Source organism: Notechis scutatus, chromosome 3 (genome assembly GCF_049901735.1).
Source record: "Notechis scutatus isolate UNSWTSFEM ecotype Mainland chromosome 3, rNotScu1.2, whole genome shotgun sequence".
Taxonomy (NCBI): domain Eukaryota; kingdom Metazoa; phylum Chordata; class Lepidosauria; order Squamata; family Elapidae; genus Notechis; species Notechis scutatus.
In genome coordinates, this window is record NC_142011.1 from 170214190 (window position 1) to 170234950 (window position 20761).

Sequence of the window (20761 nt, forward strand, 5' to 3'; positions counted from 1 at the left end):
TTACTAATTTAATATGTAGGAGATATTTTCTAGTTGTTACTTCAATTTTATTCAATAGATATTTTACATCACATGATATAGAACTAAAGAAAACAATATGAAATAATGCAATTAAAATATATTTGTAAATAAAACAAAAAATAAAACAACATTTCAGTGTTACTATCATTTAAGTGATTTAAAAGTGTTACTCAGAAAAAAATATCCAGCAGTAACCATAACCCTGATCTCAAGATATTTGTCAGTTTCCTAGTTCACTCCTGGAAGTGCCTTACAAATACTTTACTTTTTAATAATCCAAATATTGACTAATCATCATGAAGGAAAATAAACAACAAATGAAATTAAAAATAACTTAATGTAAAGCCATACATTTTGCAATAACATAACGTTCAAAAAGCTATTAATTTCAATGAACAGAAACTGTTTTCCTAAATGTAAGTATTGGTCTCTTCTTTACCTGTTGGATTTCTGCTCTATCTTTTTAACACTTTGCACAAATCATTACAGTAGTGACTATTTCCTGGGTACAGTTGCCATGATAATTATCAAAAGATCACAATACCAATTTGCTTTGTACAATTTCCTTTTAATGTCTTAAAGGGCAATTAAACACATTAAAAAGATATTTAAAAAGGGCTATGTGATAGCCTAAAAGTGAGGACCTTCTTCTGCCACCTGGAAGGTTGAGAGTTCAATTCTAGGCAGTGACAGATGTTTCTCTATCAGGGCTCAAAGAGAAAATATATGCTGCATACTCCATGTAAGGCATTACAAAGGGCATCTGGGCAATAAATGCTCAGCTTGATTCAGTTGCCTTAACCCTACGCCAAACCAAGGGATTGCAGAGTCCAGGTATATCGTGAATTAAAATGATAAGTCAACCCAAACTTACTTCTAAGTACAATCCAATTAATCCAATTTAAGTACTTTTCATAAAAAAATTAATATAAGCTTGATTTGATAGAGAAATCAAAGACAACCTCTACTACATTGGAGAATGCATGGAACAGAAAAGAAATCCAAATTTTAAGAAAAATATCAAATTTAGTATGAAACAGTTAAAGCTTACATACTAGAAATAAGCTATAAATTTCATACATTTTCAAAAATCCTAAAAAATAAATTTTATATCTTATTCCAAATCAGGATTATGTTTTTTAAACTATAGTTTTATGTTTGTAAAAAAACAGTTGTACCTGTATTAAAAGATTTACAGGTAATCCATAGCTTGCAATAATTCTTTTAGTGAATGTTCAAAGTTATAGAAGCACATAAAAAGTAACATGACCATTTTTCACACTTATGACCATAGTCATGTAATCAAAATTCGGTTGCATAGCAACTGGCATGAAATTTATGAAAATTGCAGTGCCCTGGAATCATGTGATCACTATTGTAACCTTTCCAGCCAGGTTCCAACAAGGAAAGTCAACGGGATCATGTGATTTACTTAACAACTGCAGTGATTGAGTTAACAAATCTGGCAAAAAGATCATAAAATAGAGCAAAACTCACTTAATAACTCCCTTGATTAGCAATGGAAATTTTGAGCACAATTGTTGTAAGTCAAGGACTACTTGTACTTTCCTGAGTCATACATGTAACGATGGTTTTTAAAGCCTACCTTTTAATAAAATTATACATTTGTACAGGAAATAAAAAAGTATTATAACAATTCATAAATAATACATTACATTAAAATATCATTCAAAAATTCTTCACAATGATTTGCCAAAGTTATTCATTGTCTTGTTTCTCTGTTGCAACTCGTTCCATTAAAGCTCTCCGTACATTTCCTGGTATTTTCTGATGCTTATCTATTAAACACCGTAGTGCATTCTTCATCTGTGATGAGAACAAGGGGTAAGAAATAAAAATAATCCATTATGATTCCATCGTCCAATGGTAAATTACATTTAAAATCAAAAGCAATAATGAATTATTTTCAAACTACAGTATAATATTAACCAGACATTCAATAATTTAACCCTGAAATTACCAAATCCACATGAATTCAAAATATACAGAACTCTGTGTATGAAAATTAGTTTTCATCCTACAACCAATTCTTTAAGCACTAGACTTGACTTGACTAGACTAGACTAGACTAGACTAGACTAGACTAGAATAGAGTAGAATAGACTAGACTAGACTAGACTAGACTAGAATAGAATAGAATAGAATAGAATAGAATAGAATAGAATAGAATAGAATAGAATAGAATAGAATAGAACAGAACAGAACAGAACAGAACAGAATAGCTTTATTGGCCAAGTGTGATTTGGACACACAAGGAATTTGTCTTGGTGTAAATACTCTCAGTATAAAGAAAAGATACATTCGTTAAGAATCAAGAATCATAATGTACAACACTTAATGATAGTCATAGGGTACAATCAACAATCAAATCATACTAGGAAACAGTCAATATAAAAATCAAATAATAAATCAAATACAAAATCAAAATCAAATAATAAACAGAAGGACTTTGCTTCAGCCATGCTGATCCTGGAATGCTCTGATTTTGTGCTTGTTAAAAAGGAATCTCTGCCCTTTGCTGAACAGCAAGGAATTCTGAAACTCCAAGCTCCACTGAGCAACGTGAAATCTTTAGGATCAAACTATTCTTAGCCCATGATTCTGTATTAAACCTTACATGCTTGATAAAAATAACAAGTTATTTATCTACGAAAGATAACCAGTTAATTTTAGAAGACTTCATATAGTTTCATACTCTCTCCCACATTTTCACTGAAAAAAGTGTTAATGACCAAAGACACACAATAATCTAGAAAAAAAATCAATAAAAGTAAACTATAAGCAGGGTGGGACCTATCACTTCTAGTCCATCAGAAAGTTTCTGAGACTTTCAGATTAATATGACCATAGGGTCATATTAATTAGGGACAGAATCTTTTTTGTAATGGTTCCAATATCACTGAATTGTTTCCCTAATGATGTGCAGCTCTCTGTGTCACTTGTATTTTTTAAAAACAGTTTGCAGAAACATATAATATGATTGAAGAAAGAACAAACTTCGAACCAAGGTCAAATTTCCTGACTGTGAGAAAAATTAATCAATGGAATGGCTTACCTTTGGCAATTACGTGTGCTCCATCACTGGAAGTTTTCAGAAAGAGACTGTACAGCCATTTGTCCAAAATGGCAAAGATTTTCCTGTTCAGCAGGAGGTTGGACTAGAACAGGGGTCTCCAACTTTGGCAACTTTAAGACTTGTGGACTTCAACTCCCAGAATTCCTCAGCCAGCTAGGAGTTGAAGTCCACAAGTCTTAAAGTTGCCAAGGTTGGAGACCTCTGGACTAGAAGACCTGCAAATTCACTTCCAATCCTTTTATTCTATGTTCTATATTCTATATCTTTTGAATGACACTTGACTGCTGAGTTTCATTATCATGCTGTTGATAACTGATACTTTATTCTTTGGCCTATAGAAATATTTTTTTCTGCTATGTAAACCATCTTATTTGGTTTTTATATGACTGAACTGTAAAATATACTATATGTTTTGTACTTTTTAATTTGTATGCTACCTTCCAAAACAAAAATAATTCCAAATAGTTCAGAATCAATTCATTAAAGAATGTTTAAACTCAGTATCTAAATATTTATACTAAAAAGAGATGTGTATCAAGCATTTAAAAAACAACTGTATGTGGAAATTAAAAAGGACTGGAAAATACTGCTGCAACATAAATACTGAATAAAACACAAGAATGTCTTGTAATTTGAGAACTTTACCCAGAAATATTGTTGATATTGACAGAAATTCTCTAATCTTTCATTCAGCTTCATTTTCAATCAATTCCATCATTTTGGTACTGTTTATGCCAATCACAATTTGCATGTTTTGATCCACAATTTAAGTCACAAAAATGTTCTCTGAACATCCATTGATATAATATACCACTGAAAGTATCTCAGCAATTCATCCAGGAGTCTTTATCTTAGCCCAATGAGTTGGGATCAATCTATTAATACTTTGAAAGGAAAATCTTACTTTTTTGGCCAATTCTTCTGCTGTTATGTTTGGATCATACGGAATAGGATCTCCAAAATATGCCTGCAGTTTAACTGGAAAGTTTCCATACAAAGGAAATATTGGCAAACGAAGATACTCATATATCAGTCTTAATAATTCTGATTAATTGAAAAAAGAGGGGTTAATAGGATAGCAAGGACAATTATGTATTTTTACTCACTTATTCATTTTAAACAATCTGAGCATTCACAAATTTATATAAAGTTACTTCCTGACACAAATCTGAACACCTTGGAATTATTTGCGTGCTTCCAGTGTCATCTTCAGTTCTGCATTAGGAATTTAAAGCTGCATGGCAGATTAGTAAAACTGTTAAAGGATCCTGTTGTGGTTCACCAGCAGCAGGTGTGGATGACTGAGGTCTCGGAGAGTGAGGACTCAGATTAGGGGCCTGCGTGTGATGCAGGGATGGAGCCAGGACCATCAGGGAGTGGAATGCTGCCTTCGGAGATTGTGGAGGCTGGCAGCAGTGATGAAGAGGTCCCCGAGGAGCCTGTGCCCAGTGCGCGTGTACGCAGGGCTGCTCACAGGAAAGAGCAGCTGCAGCAGCACGGGCAACTCGGGAGTAAAGCTGCAAGGTAATGGCCCCTCCCTTAAGAGATAAAAGCCAGCTGAGAAACCGGAGTTATTTGCAGGAAGAAAAGAAGTTTTTGCACTCAAGCCTTGTGGACGTTCAGAAGATCTTGGTTGGTGTTTGTGTTTGCCTTTGTGTTTGAAATATTTTTTAATAACTTTATCTAATATTCTTGGCAGCCTTGCACATCCTTGGCAAGGCTCGTTCTTATCAGAGATAATTTGAAACAGCCTTTTAGCCGTGAAGGAATGGAATTCATAAAGAATCATTAAAAGGTTTTTCTGTTACCTCTGTTTCATGTTTGTTTCCTTGGGTCAGAACAGATGCCAAGCTAAAAGATAATAAGCTAAAAAACTAGTGAAATGGGTAGAGATCAGAACAGAAGTAACTGCAATAAGCAGTGCTTGCAATTAATTATTATATTGATGTGGAATGGTCTGAAACAATTTTGAAAGTGGTCTTCATGGAAGACATCATCTCTGGCTTAACCTAAAAGGACTGGTTCATCATACTGAACAAATAAGGAAGCAAAAGTCACAAATGAAGCTAAAGAAATGAAATAATGTAAAGATAAGTCAACTAATTCTTGAGTTACGAATGCAATGGAGTTTGACAATTAGGGCCAGATATCAATATAAATGCTAAATGAACTGCCTCAAGTAAATGACAAGTCATCCCTTAAATGAATTAAATGAATGTATGTCATTCCTTAAGTGAATGTATGGGTTTTTAAGTGGAGACTGGGGTGCATCAGGGTTGGGAGAGATTGAAGGTACAATGCAGGTACAGGCCCACCTACTTTGGGCATCCCCAAGGCCTTCTCCAACCCTGAGACACCCCTTGGGATTCCACATGTTCTTCCCACATTCATTGCTATTACCTTTTACCATAAACCACTTGTGGAAGCTCCATAGAATGAGAGCAAGCTGTTCCTCTCTTGGTATCTCTAGAACACATTCTAGAGGGGGAGAAAGTGGGGGGGGGGACACTGCAGCATCCCCATAATCAGTTGTAAGGATGAAAAGAAGAGAATACTAGATCTCATAATGTCCCAGATTCTAGTTAAGCACCTTTACTATACTAACCTGGCCTTGAGTTCAATGGTTGTTTTTTTTTCAAACAATAATCTCTCAAAAGAGAAATATCAAACCTCAAAAAAAAATGTTAAAAATTCTACATGCCCACACTGTAATGTAGTGCAGGTTAATGAGATGAATTTAATTCATCTGGAGTACTTAAATTTAGGTCTGTCTTTCATGTAGATTGCTGGCAACTCTGGATTGAGATAGATTCATATATTTCACAATACTATTAATCTGGAAATAAAAACAGAGGAAATCCAGGTATGTTGCTTTGAGCTGTGAGACAAAGATAAAATATAAAAGAAATAATGGTTTCTTTTATAGAACAGACCAATTTATTTATATATTAGAATATGGTAATAAAAATCATGTCCACCAGTACTGGCAAGAAATGTAGCCAAAACAAGCTCCGATCAGAAGGAACAAAATGTAATCATAGATGATTTAATATGAAGTTGCTTACTTATTTGTCCTCCAATTATTCTAATATTTTCCCGAATATTCTGTGTGAATGTAGGAATGATGGGCTGAAAAAAACAAGAGTGATCAAAATATACATTAAGAATTTACAATATTTCCCTTAATTTACTTCCCTCAGAAGTATCTGCTTTTTGTGGCCTGCAGAAAAGTTGGAGAACATTTCAGAAAAACTTTTGAAAGATGACATGAACTGTTTTTGTTTCTTTTTTAAATCATGCATTAAATGATTAAAATGTAAATTAAAATTGTTTAGGTAAAAAAGCATGCCAAATCAAGAAAGAAATTAATGTGTTCAAGAAACATGTTTCATTGCAGTTTCTGAAAATTCATGGAAATTGTTTTTAAAAAGAATAAGAGTGAAACCTGATATCCCAGATTTTTTAAAGCAGAAAAAACTATAGTCTGAGACTTGCATATTTTTCTCCTCTACACCAATAGTGAACTACTGGTTTACTTAACAGCCATTGTGTTCACTTAATAGCTGTGGCAGTCACTTTACAGGTAACTTAAAATTGCCTTTAAAAAGGTAACAAAATCAGGTGGGTCATGTGACTGACTTATTTTACGACCATCAGGACTTATGACCATGATGGGCAGGCTCCATTAGTCATAGACTATATTTCTAAGCATAGCACACAAAAATAGTTATAACATTATCCTATTATACCAATACAATATTTACCACTTTCGCATCAATGGCCACTTGAGCAAATCCTTTACGATTTCTCCATATAATAGTGTAATTTTCATCACTGAATAGTGCTTCCCGTACTCCCCCTGGTGAAATTATCAACAATTCTCCATTCTCTAATACTTTTCTACATTCTTCTTGAGATCCAGGCATAAATTGTAATACATCAGATACTAACTTCACACCTGAAATTCATTAGAAACCATTGTAAGATTACATTGGTATAAAATTATGATCTCTCCATAGTCATTATAGCCAGAGAAACATGGAGAAAACAGTGAATAACAAAGTAGATGTAAATAAACCCACAAGAAAACTACATTTTCCCATATTTGTAGCAAATTATCAATTCTATACTTATACTTTCCATTACAGGTATACCTTGAGCTACACCATTTGTTCAGTAGTTATTCGAAGTTATGATGGCACCGAACGAAATAATGTACAATAGATCTTCAAATTTCTGGCTGTTGCAGTGTCACCAAAATAAAATTCAGGCACTTGGCAGCTAGCTAGCACTGATGACCAGTTGCACCATCCCAAGTTTATCCCATGGTTATGTGGGACCTAGATGACTGAGAATCTCCACAGACATCCCTTGCTTATGTGATGTCCAACATTTTCATGACTTCCCAGGAGCAAAGTCAATGGAAAGCTGGCAGCGAAAGTTGCACGGACCACACCTTACTTTTCCTTTTGTCACTTGCAATCTCCTTTCCAGCCCCACCCCCCTGTGCTCACACACGCACACACACACACACACACTACACCTTTTCTCTGGCCAGTGTGCATTGACATGCACCCCACACTCTCTTTCCTATACACCCTCTTTCTTACAACTCCTGGCACTTGCATAAACACATCATGTGCTCTTTTCTTAGCCTGGCACTTGCATAAACACATCATGTGCTCTTTTCTTAGCTTTCCTGCAGTTGAACACATGGAACACATATCCCACATCTTTTCTCAACCTTCCTGGACTCATACGCATACATTTCATGCCCTCTCCCTGGCAGACCAGAGCTCAATCACACTGCAGTCTGTCCCCCTCCCCCAAATCTTGCATGGCCTATGCTGGCATAGCATTGCACCCACTCCCATCTTATATCACTCCTGCAAGAGCTCTGTGCTGCTTAGTTTCAACTCCCCCCATTTCCCACTTAATGATGTTCATGCCTTGGGGTTAGAACAATAATCAAGACTGACTGGATTGTTGTTGCTAAGTGATGTGGTCAAGAGATGTTGTGCTTTACAACTGCTTTACTACATTGGAAAAAATTTAACTAGAATGTAGCTGCAAAAGACTGTGTGATAAGTAAGTTGAAATACAATAACAGAATAACAGAGTTGGAAGGGAAGTTGCAGGTCTTCTAGTCCAAACTCTCGCTCAAGCAGGAAAACCTATACAGTTTCAGACAAATGGTTGTCCAATCTCCTCTTAAAAACCTCCAGTGTTAGAATACTCACAACTACTGAAAGCAAGTCGTTACACTGATTAATTGTTCTAATTGTCAGGAAATTTCTTCTTAGTTCTAAGTTGTTTCTATCCTTGATTAGTTCCCTTATATTGCTTTTTGTCATGTCTTCAGGTACTCTGGAGAATAGATTGATCCCCTTGTGACAGCCCTCAAATCTTGTCACCTCTTAGTCCTTTTTTTCAGACATATCCTATTCCTGCAATTGTTCTTTGTATGTTTTATCCTTCAGTCCCCTAGTCATCTTTTTATCCTTTACACTTTTCTTTGTCTCAACACCATTTTTTATATTGTGACAGCCAAAAAGCCAGTACAATGGTATACATTAAGTTACACAGAAATCCACTTTTCTTTTTAATATAGTGCAGCTAAATAAGGCTCCAAGATAAGAAATTAAGTTTAATGTACCAGAATACTTGACCAATTAATAGCAGAATGCACTGTTATTTAAAAGAAGAAAACAATTTAGTTTACTGGAGTTTTTCAATATATATCTTAATACCTATCTATTCATCCTTACCTACACATTAAATAAGATGTACAAATAATTATGTTCATTTTTTCAAAACAATTACCTGGGATTGAAAAGATAAAACGATCAGCAACTACGTGGAGGAGTTTTTTCTTCCTGATAAAAATAAAGACCGACAAGTACAAGATGTCTAAGAAAGTTGCTCCATGATAATGAATAATCAGTGCTGGTCCATCTGGTAATTTTTCCAGGCCATGCACCTCATAACCTATTATGGACAGAAACATTTAAGACTAGTATTTGAATAACAAAAATTATTCAGATATTAAAATTATGAATCACATGATTACAGGTACATTTAAAACTCCAGAAATTGCCACAGAGACCCAAGAAAATATAAAACATACAATCATACCATAGACCAGAAAACACAGAATCCAGAATCAGAACGAACTGAAAGCAGAAGGCAGCCCTAAAAATAAAAAATAAAAAAACTAAAGCAGGACCAAACCATTACCATTCTCACAGCACACAAATGCTGAATCATGGTTATTGTGGACAGAACACAATATATACAAAGAGCCAAGGAATTACTGGAGGACAAAAAAACCCACTACATTTTAGTAAGCACCAACCCAGTACAGAAACTAGACAATGCGATCAAGAGAATCATCAATGACTTAACAGATAGCAGATAATCAGAGTTGGAAGGGACCTTGTAGGTCATTTAGTCCAGTGTTCTAGTCTGTCAAGATCCATCTGGATCTTCAGCCGATCTTCTTGGGTGTTAGCTATTCCTGCCAGCTTAGTATCATCTGCAAATTTGGTAAGTTCCCCTTCTATTCCCTCATCTAAGTCGTTAATGAAGATATTGAAGAGTAACTGGGCCTAAGATGGAACCTTGTGGCACCCCACTGCTTACTTCCCTCCATGTAGACTTAGACCCATTAAGGACTACTCATTGAGTATGGTTTATCAGCCAGTTGTGAGTCCATCTAGTGGTGGTACTATCTATTCCACTTTTTTCTAGCTTACTAAGAAGTAGGTTGTAGTCTACTTGGCAGATCTGTTTTTTAATTATCTTTTCCAGTATCTCCCCAGATACTTAAATAAGAAAGGTCAAATCACAAAAGAAGAACAGTATGACACCTTTGTCATAATAAAAAAGTAACAATTAGGGAAGTCACATGAAACAATCAACCACACTTTTAAAGGAATACAATTCACAAAAAACAACCATACTATCCTTTCTGCATATCCTCAACAGCAGAGGCAAATTAGAAATACAAATCAACCTAGAAACAACCCGCACTCAACAAGTGTTCCATTATTAAACAACTCAACTTCCCACAAGCTAAGCTTCATAAGAACATTATTCACATGAGTGTAAATGCATTGCAGCAACTCAGAAGACCCCCCCAAAAAAGAAAGCAGACCACCTATACAGTGTTTTGCAACAAAATGGATACCCACATAACTTTATCAAAAAGTGCCTGGCCACTCAAACTTTTGCAGCACAATTAGCACAAACTATCAAAAGGATAAATCTACCATATAGATAACTTTCTGATACACAGCCAACCGATTATTGCACAAAATGGTATCACTATAGCATACAAGCCAACTAAATCAGCCCTTATTCTTAACACTAGTACATCACAGGGTTGCATGTTGAGTCCCTTACTCTATAGTCTTTATGTGCATGACTGCATTCCCACTCACGCTAGTAAAACTATTGCTAAATTTGCAGATGATACAACAGTGGTGGGACTTATCTCCAGGGGGGATGAGTCTGCCTACCAAGATGAGGTGGACCAGTTGCTTTTGTGGTGTGGAGACAATAACTTGGTCCTCAACACTAATAAGACCAAGGAGCTTATAGTGGATTATAGAAGGAACAGATCATACATCCAGCCCTTGCTTATCAATGGAAACTGAGTGGAGCAAGTGGCCAGTTTTAAGTTTCTGGGTGTTACCCTAAAAGAGGACCTGACCTGGGGTGCCCATATTGCAGCCCTGGTCAAAAGGACCCAGCAGAGATTATACTACCTGAGACTTCTCAGAAAACAACTGAATGAGAAACTGCCGGTGACCTTCTACCGCTGCACCATAGAGAGCATTTTAACTTACTGCACCTCTGTATGGTTTGCCAATTGCACAGTGGCAGATAGGAAAGCACTCCAGAGGGTTAATGTCATTGCCCAGAAGATCATTGGTTGACCTCTCCCCTCTTTGGAAGAGCTTTATAGCTCCAACTGCCTTAAGAAAGTTCAAAACATTCTCAAAGATCCATCTCATCCTGGGAACCCTTTTTTTGAACTATTACCATCTGGCAGACGGTACAGAATAATAAAAACAAGGACAAATAGGCTGAAAAACAGCTTCTATCCCAGGGCAGTAGCTCTTTTGAATTCTGCTGTATAGTGCAGTGTTGGTGCGGTGTTGGGGGTTTCTGGTTCAATGTGTGAAGGGTGAAGGATGTGTGTTTGTGTTTATTTTCATGGTCATGATGTACACTGAAGATGGTTTTTGATTTCGTTGTACGATGTGCAATGACAATAAAGTAAACTAAACTAAACTAAAGCTCTCAAAACATCTCAGGCAAACCAAAGACCCAGTACCCAAGAAGAAAAATCAGGAACCCACAACATACAGTAGGAAGATTGTAACAGCCACTATGTAAGACAGAAGGCAGGAAACTCACAGAGCATATCCATGAATAACCAGCAATCAGAAGTTGTGATGAAAATTCCTTAATCCCATAACACATGGGCAGGCTCAACCATAATTTCAACTGGAAAATTATGACCATGCCAGAAGAAGCCAAATACAAAAACACCACAGAATCCCTGGAAACTTGGAATTCAGAAATATCATCCATTAATCAACATAGAGATAAAGCACATTTTTAACTTTGCATTATTAACCTTATGGAACATTGTTAATTGAATAATGTACAAGTGGTGACAATCAAAAAAAGGGAAGGTTTAAGAATATAATGTTTAAGAATATATCATGTTTAAGAATTCCTGTTCATCCCAGCTAATTACAGTGATGAGAACTGTAGAACCAATTAACTGAAGGATAACATTGAGAAACGGTAAGTCTATATTATATACATAGTAAGCATTCCCCAAACATTAAAATTCAGAACAATATAAAATAATATGACACTAAAAGCAATACTTTCAAAATTCCAGGAAAATGGAAATAAGCACCATTAAATTACCCATTGACTTAATATTTGCCCTTAAGTGTGAGGATAATTTAGTTCACAACTCTCATGCATAAGAAGAATGGTAGGATGCTTACCATTCCATATTCTTGCATAAACATACCATGCAGTTGCCAACAATTGTCTTACATCATTCGGGAAATCATTCAAACCTTCATTTAGGTTTGTCTTTATTTTGTAAATATAGACAAAAATAGCACTAATAAAAAAGAAAAGGAAAATAACCGATGGAAGTAGAAAACCTATAAGTAGTAGTACAAGGAGGCATGTGATCAGGTAATTCAGGTATTCTTCCAATCGTTCTACTCCAGTCCATTCTTCTAATAAATAAAGCAGGCATCCTAAATAGGATGTTGATATCCACTCTGCATCACAGAATTCTTTTTGGATTATCATGTTCTCTTTAAAAAGGAAATAAAAACAAAGAAATTTAAAAATTTTGACTGCCATATACTTGCTCTGTTAATTTCATTTTCAACTCTTCATTTGAACCGTCAGACATTTTTCACGAGTGAGAACACAATAGGGCAAACCTATGTACATAGCTTGAAAACTGAGCTAGATTAAATATAATACTATTTAATAAAAAAAAAATCCAGGCAAGTGAATATAGAATTGTTGTCTTCCATTGTAAACAACTGCAATATTAACTGCAGTCGTTGCCAAGTGATTCTTACCTGAGAAAAAAATTAATTTGGGATTTTGACATATTTGCTTAGCTCTTGATTCTAATTTCATGTGCTACTGAGTAGAGTACAAAGTTTTCTAAAATATTTTGTGTCAAGCTTTCTTGTAACATCCAGAATACTATATAAAAAGTAAACTCCATACCCCTACAAATGTAAGAACATAGCTTTAAAAAAAAATGCATGTATACATGCAATACTTCAATTCACGCAAGGCAAAGCTGTAAACCGCTCAAAAGGAGACTGAATTGGTGATACATTGTTAAGGTTGCTGCTTTGCAGCAAAACCACAAAGAATCCTGAGGCACCTTAAAAGATTTCCAATTACCACATAATTTTTTGTGGGCTACAGTCTATCAGAGGCAACATCAGACAAGGTCGGTTATGATCTGCAGAAAACTATAAATAACACCTTTGTTTATGGTTGGCATGTTTTGGACAGAGGCTGGATTGCCACCTGTCAGGAATTCTTTGAGGAACTTTTGCATGGAGCAGGAAGCTATAAGATTCCTTCTGATAGATGCAATTATGAGGAGTCAAGACTGATTCAAAGGTCCACCAGAACATCTGAGATTACTGGCTGGTCCTGCTCACTATGAAAAAGTAATCTGGCAACATATCAGGAGGGTAACAGCTGGTTTATGTATATGCTTAATTTCGAGAAAGAAAGATGATCAGGTGTAGCTTCTCCTTTAAAAACCTATCTGGTACTAATTTTTCCCCAGCTTTATCTGTCCTGAAAAGGAGTAGATTCACAGGTTAATATTAAAGCCGGGGTGAGCTGAGAAGGAGAAGGGGCTTCTATTTTTTTCTTTTGATCCTACCAAAAGTAAGGCCTGGAAAGCTTTGAATATGACCGTTTCTTCACACCGGCATCCGGAGGATTACTCTCCAAGCGGCAGGGGAAGAACACCCTCGGGACTCTCGCCTTTATAACGAATTTTCCTGGGAGCCTTCAAGAAGCAGAGCCGCCTCCCGTCAGGTTGTATCTGCGGGATTTTCTTCTGACCGGGGAGTAGGGAACCACAGAGAAGAGCTTCAGGACAGACGGACAGGGAAAGGACCGGAGCTCCGCGGGAATCAAGAGGGTGGGGAAAAGGCTTTGGTCACAGAGCCGCCGCCGGTCAACCGAAAACAACCCAATGCCAGTGCTGTCCCCCTCAGCGGCCGGCATTCACTAACCTGGTCCAGTCCAACCAGGAAGACTGGCCCATCCGACTCCCTCGCTCTCTTTCAAAGGCCGCAAACGCTTCGCCCTCCGAAAGACCCTAGCTTCTCTTCCCCACGCCTCTTACCCTATAGCGCCTCCAAGGCTTCGCTTCACCACCATAAGCAGAACGTAAGAAACGTATTGTTTTTCTACAAAGGGGGGCGGGGGCGGAGTGAAAGCAGCCTTAAGTCTGACCTAATTAAATGAACCAATAACCCCGATATCTCGCCTTTCTCCAGACAGCATACCGGTTTTCCTCATTCCGGTTGTTTGTTTCTGCAAAGTTGTTGGCGCCGCCTCGTTAGTCCACAGATGAAATGACAGCATGACAAATCGTGTTGCCTGAACCCGCCAATCCGTGAACTCGAACTGTGATGAACGAATTAAATATTTTGCCTGATCTGTAATCACCTTGTGCACAAGACTTTGAATCAGCCGGCCTATTTTAGCTAAAAGAGTTGTGCGATCGCAGTCTCACTCAGCCAATGTGTTAACTGTAATTCCATAATCAAATCACGTTGCCACCCTAATTTCAGTTTCGCTGGGTCATCGTTTAAGACGTTTTTACTCTAAACAGGTCTATAGAATAACGTGGGCGAGCAAAATAAGCAGGGAGGTATTTTCTACTTCCTACCTGTTTCCCCACTGACTTAGCTTGTTGGAAGCTTGCAGGAAAAAAAGAAGCATCCGTAAAATATGTGCTGTCCAGACAGTTTAGAGTTAATGGGATTTGGGATAGTTAGGAATTGAGAGCTGTCCCTTAAAGGGAATGCATCATGGTAAATGTAGTTAAGATATCCTGGGAAATGTAGTACATGTCATGTGGTGACATCTGTAACCCTGATTGGTCACTGAATTGACCCTTGGTGGGTTGGGGGAGGTTTGTTTCACTCTTGCCTGAACATATAAGCCTCGTGGTAGCAGCTCTACCCCCTGCCTCTACAACTTTGGGATGAAATATGGGATAGAAAGATTACTATAATTTACACTACAATTTCAACTATGCAAAGAATTGGACACTAGATGCATGTCGACGTAAATGTGAGTTACCTTGATAGAATCCAACAAAAGAAACTTTGTATGGAAGAATTTGTAGAGTTATCTATCTGTCTTTATATTCAGCAAGTGAACCAAAAGACAGGATAAAATATATATTCTCTTACAAAGTCCAACTTTAATTTTCATTGAAACATTGAACCATCTCTTTTCACACAATTATCTTGTATTTATTTTACCTTTGTTTGTTCATTTATTCAAAATGTCTGCTTAAGTTTAATCAGAAGACTATTTGCGCAGTCTGCTACATGGAGACTCTGCAAGTTGTAGATGGAAAGGGGCCACATTAATAAATTAAAAAATATAGGTTGTCTGCAAAGAAATAGATGACCTGCCAATCAGGTGGAGATAGCGGAATTAGTGAGGCCTAGAGGTGTTGGAGGCAGTGTGATTTTGTGGTAATGGTGGCAGATCCTTCCTGGTGATGAATTTATTTTTTATTATTAAAGAAAAACAGGGCCACACATGGCTGAATTAAGGCCATATCTCATGCTCTACATGCTTATCCAGACAGATCATCATTTTGAATTTCTAAAATTTCTTTCCACTTCTTTACAGCACCATAAAAATTTAATTTTTGGTGAAATAAATATTGCTTCAAGATAGTCAAAGATTCCCTGCTTCACAAGATCCCAATAGTTTCTTCAAAACATCGGAGGGCAGGACAAGAAACAATGGCTGGAAACTAATCAAACTAATCAAAGAGAGAAGCAACCTGGAGTTAAGGAGAAACTTCCAAAAATGAGGACAATTAACCAGTGGAACGGCTTGTCTTCAGAAATTGTGGGTGCTTCATCACTGGAGATTTTTAAGAAAAGAGTGGACAGCCGCTTATCTGAAATGGTATAGGGTCTCCCCCTTGAGCAGGGGGCGTGGATTAGAACAGAGGTCCCCAAACTTGGCAACTTTAAGACTTGTGGACTTCAACTCCCAGAATTCTCCAGCCAGCATAGCTGAAGTCCACAAGTCTTAAAGTTGTCAAGTTTGGAGACCTCTGGATTAGAAGACCTCCAAGGTCCCTTTCAGCTTCTATTCTATTCTGCATTCACCAGTTTTTTGGCTAAAAAGTCAGCAAATGTGATCTTTTAGAAAGGGGGAAAGGGCTTGTTCCAGCCAGCTTCTTTGAAAGCCAACAGGATTGCTTCAGGATTACTGCTACCTTGCATGGAGTAAAATCCATTTGATAGGTAGCCCTGTTGCTCTCAACTACATGAGGGAAAAGTCCATAATTAAAAGCTAAGCAGGATTTTAGCATGAGACTCTTGAAGGATGGGATTTTTGAACCCAGCCTAATTTCAAAGTTCTATGCTGCAAGAAACCCAGACTAACTCTCTTGGCTTTTACTATGGACTTTTCAGCGGGCATCTTTGAAGGTAGCTGTGCTGTTTTACAGGGCAAAATCAATTAGGCAGGCAACCCTTCCGCATTCAGAAAAGGCTGGCTGAATAAGGTCCTTTCCAAAATGTCTCCTGGTGGACCTTTTTTCAGGAAATTCCTAGGAACCAGAGGGAGAACTACAACAGCAGCTTGCCACATGCCCAGTCAGCTTCCCTGTTGACTTTCTGAGGAAGCAGCAGAGAAGATTGAAAATAATGATCACATGATTGTGGAGGGCTTGGCAACCCCATTGTAAATATGAATGGATTGCGACCAGATCACAATCACATGACCATGGAAGCACTGTAACGTCTGTAGGTTCAGGCACGATCATGTCCCTTTGTTCAATACCCTCATAATTTTGAACAGTCACTGAATGACTGTAAATTAAGGATTGATTGATTTATAAAATCCTTCTTGTGTTGGCAGACCCACTCCACCACATATTGCAGTGAGGCACAACACAAGTGTCACCTTATTCAATATGTCTTTTAATATTTTTGTACAAATATGATTTATATAGCTGCCCATCTCACAATAGTGACTCTGTGTGGCTTACAATGTTTACAAACAATACAATAACGCACGATATAAACATCAGCTAAGGAATCAAACCAGTCTAAAACAGCTATTATATGTAGGTTTGATTAGTGTGATTAATGAACCCAATGTAATGGTTGCATTATTCAAATTCGTATGTTTAATAAAATCATAGAGAAGCTGTAGAAAGCAAAATAAAAACAACACAAAAAACCCCTTCCCTAAATTTGTATATTCAATCATCTCATCCTATTTTAGCATTGCTATGACTTGGGTTCATTTTGTTCACCTACATCAAATATTTACTTTAATTAAACTTTTATAATTTATAATTTATTTGTAATTAAACTTCTTGTGATAGAATGTCTTATCTCCATTTTGTATACATGAAGATGAGCAGTGTCTAAAACCACAATCACAGCTGCATACCCGAAGCCTCTCATTAACTGAAATTTATATATATATATATATATATATATATATATATATATAGGATCTTTGTTTCGTTTTCTCCGCTATTGGAAGTATCTTTGATGAAGTCTCATCTCATCTAGGCTTCTGTCTTCAACTCTGTGCTTCTCAGAGTTGAAGACAGAAGCCTAAGATGATGATGAGACTATCTATCTATCTAATCTCGGAGACATATCCACATACAAATACGCAGAACCTCAGAAAATTTATATATATATATATATATATATATATATATATATATATCATTAAATGCAACCTCAAATCAAATTACAATTCACACTAAGTTGAACATTTTAACATTCAGATGCTCACTAGTCATGACCTACCTGTGACTACATCAAAGTCTCTGACTAACATTCCAATCTGGGAAATACACCATGTCTTAAAAGCCTTGTGAAAAGCCACTTAAATTCTTTTTTGCATGCAAATGAAAAATTGCATAATACTTTATTCTTTCATAGCCTGAAAAAGTATAATACTAAATTAGAAATTAATTTTGATGTCCTTTTTTGATTCCAAAAATCATAAGTAACAATGTGCTACCTCACTTGACCTAATCATAACATTTGACCTATTTACTCCTTTTTCTTTTCTTTTGAAATCTTTCTATAAAAGCATGATAGATGCTTCCAGGAATTTGCTGATACTTTCTAATTATTTATTGGAGTGCAATTTTGGCCTGAAAATAAAAGTTAAAAAAAGGAAGACATCACAACAACAATAATAATAACAACAACATCACAATGTTGGCAATGGAGAGTTTACTGGTAGAACAAATGATACGTTTAATAAAAATTACATCCTTGCATTTTCAAATTCAACTAATATCTAGGCCCACTCCTTTATTCTGTGTACCACAAGGCTGGGAGCAAAGGGAGGGTATTATATAAAATTATTGCTGCTACTTAACTTGTTTATTCTCATAGGAAAATATATAGTTAGGAATATCTTGAGATATGAGGTGGGCGGGGGGGCAGTGTCCTGTCTCTGGTTTCCATGTGTAGGCTGCATAAGGTTTATCAGATTACAGCTCTTCTTTACAGAACAGCCACAAGCACAGATTTAGAATTATGCTCCATTTCCCAAGTGGTGGTGTACATGTACAAATCACTATCATCATTAAAAAGAATAGCTTCAAATACTTATACATTGACAACCTCCACGCCCTGAAAATTGCTGAAACAAGCTCAAAAATGTTTTTTTTGAATAGGCTAAGTAAGTTTGTAAACTAAATTTGATTTTTAGAAGCTAATTACATGGATTATATATGATTTAATATATTTCAAGAGCTTCTAAAATTGTAATATGAGCTGCAGAGGCAAATAGACTGGCTTCAATGAGACATGCTTTATGTTTCTTTTTAAAGTATTCTTTATAATTCACCAATATAACTTTTAAATTTTATATCATGGTTTCTTAATATGGACTTGCTTACTGACATAGGCTTCCTTTAGTGATTTTGAACAATCACTTATTGAATTAAGTACCTTGCTTGGTGAGATTTCCTAACCAACTGTCATTGTAAGAAATCTAGATACCTAGATAATATCTGAGAATTAACCAGATATCCAGCATAGAAATATTATCTTTTATTATTTCTAGAGTTTTTCCAGTAGAAATTCTTCAGAGCAATGATTTATGACTCTTATGGACACATTAATTAGGCCTATTTAAAACACAGAAATCTTACCATGTGGATCAGCTGCTAGTTACAAAGTTATAAAGTGCTAAAGTTTTAGTACAGCACGTATATCACACTTGGCATTCAAAATCAGTTTTATCTGATATATGTTAATATGTGACTTGATCTAATTGCAATTATTCAAGATTCTGTTCAACACAGGAAGAGTAAAAAAATAGTTTTCATAATATCACCATTTAACCATTGTAATAAATGGATATCACCACATCTAATTCTAAGAATAGGAAGATTGTCAGATGCACATTGCAATTTTTTTACATATTAGTATTTGCATAAGAAACTCTTGAATATGTAATAAAAATAGAGTAAATCTGAATAAATATAGAATGGAATATATTTATTGTAAAAAAAGTGAAATTCAAAAATTATCAGTTTGATTTTTACACCAAACCAAGCATGTAATCTAAGGTGTATCAGAATCTGAACATATAAAAATACCTTACCAGAGCCAATTAAATGGGAATCATGGTATTCTATAGTGTGACAAGATACACTTTAGAAGATGTAACAAATTAGTGCCTTCTATAGGTATCGGGTAGTTTCCATGTAACACAATTCAAACTGACCCATAAATATGGACCTCCAACTCTACCTCCCAGAAGAAGCTTAAGATGTAAGTTGTTTGAGGGCTAATACCAAATGTTCTCTGGGATGGAAATTTTTGTATTTTTTTTTCCTTATAAGTTTTTGCATTTTGTATTTTTTGACAGGATACAATGGAATAAATAATGAGATAAATACATATATGTCACATGCTGAGATGGCATTCCTTGTTAAATATACGTTGGAATATGGGGGTGAAGAGGGGGTGCTTGAATATGATTGGTAAATTTTGGGATATGTTCTGTTCAGCAGCTCTCTTTTTATGTGAGTATATGCGGTGTAATCATTTCAGAGATATTTCTTTACTAGTTTCCTCAATGCCTTTAATATTGACAGAACTTCTAATGTGTTTGAAAAGTTCTTAAAAATTCAGGGAAATATTTGGAGATAATCTGCCTTGAAAATTTCTTTTCAGGAATCAAGGATCCCACATTTTGGAAACGTTCTGTAAGTTAGCCCATTTGACATACTAGTGGGAATATGATGTTTAGTGTTCAGAGAACAATGGTGGAAAAGAAAAACAAGAACTTTGTAATGAATGGCTTTCCAAAATTGCTGAGTTTTATAACATTGCTCCAGACAAAACGTATACTTTTCATCATTGTAAGTATTAAGGTTAAAATTGAGATGGGGATGGAAATCTAGGGAATGTGCATCACACTGATAAATGGAATGGAATGCAATAGAGGAGAGGAGAGGAGAGAGGAGAGAGGAGAGGAGAGGAGAGGAGAGGAGAGGAGAGGAGAGGAGAGGAAAAGAGAAGAGAAGAGAAGAGAAGAGAAGAGAAGAGAAGAGAAGAGAAGAGAAGCTGTTCTACTGGTTAATTTTCGAAGCTGTTCTACTGGTTAATTTTCCTCATGGTAAGGAAGTTTCTCCTTAATTCCAGGTTGCATGTCTCCTTCATTAGTTTCCATCCATTGTTTTTTGTCCTGCCCTCTGGTGCTTTGGAAAATAATTTGACCCCCTCTTCTTTGTGGCAGCCCCTCAAATACTGGAATATTGCTTTCATGTCACCCCCAATCCAACTTTTCTCTAGACTA

At 36.1% G+C, this 20761-nt stretch overlaps 1 protein-coding gene across 4 annotated transcripts; it reads right to left on the bottom strand.

Annotated features, from left to right (window-relative positions):
* LOC113413855 (DGAT1/2-independent enzyme synthesizing storage lipids-like) lies at positions 1-14289 on the bottom strand. 4 transcript variants are annotated; one of them, XM_087961754.1, is made up of 7 exons: positions 13942-14289; positions 12151-12474; positions 8942-9106; positions 6883-7076; positions 6184-6247; positions 4023-4096; positions 1-1848 (listed from the first exon to the last, which is right to left on the bottom strand). In XM_087961754.1, exons 2-7 carry the CDS (start codon positions 12467-12469, stop codon positions 1741-1743), a joined length of 924 nt encoding a protein of 307 aa, XP_087817880.1. In that variant the 5' UTR covers positions 12470-12474; positions 13942-14289; the 3' UTR covers positions 1-1740. The 4 variants fall into 4 exon arrangements, with proteins under 4 accessions (XP_087817880.1, XP_087817879.1, XP_087817881.1 ...); XM_087961753.1 differs by having other exon boundaries at positions 4023-4162; positions 14165-14282; XM_087961755.1 differs by having other exon boundaries at positions 4023-4162; positions 12316-12474; positions 13942-14282.
* Positions 14290-20761: the final 6472 nt, after the last annotated feature.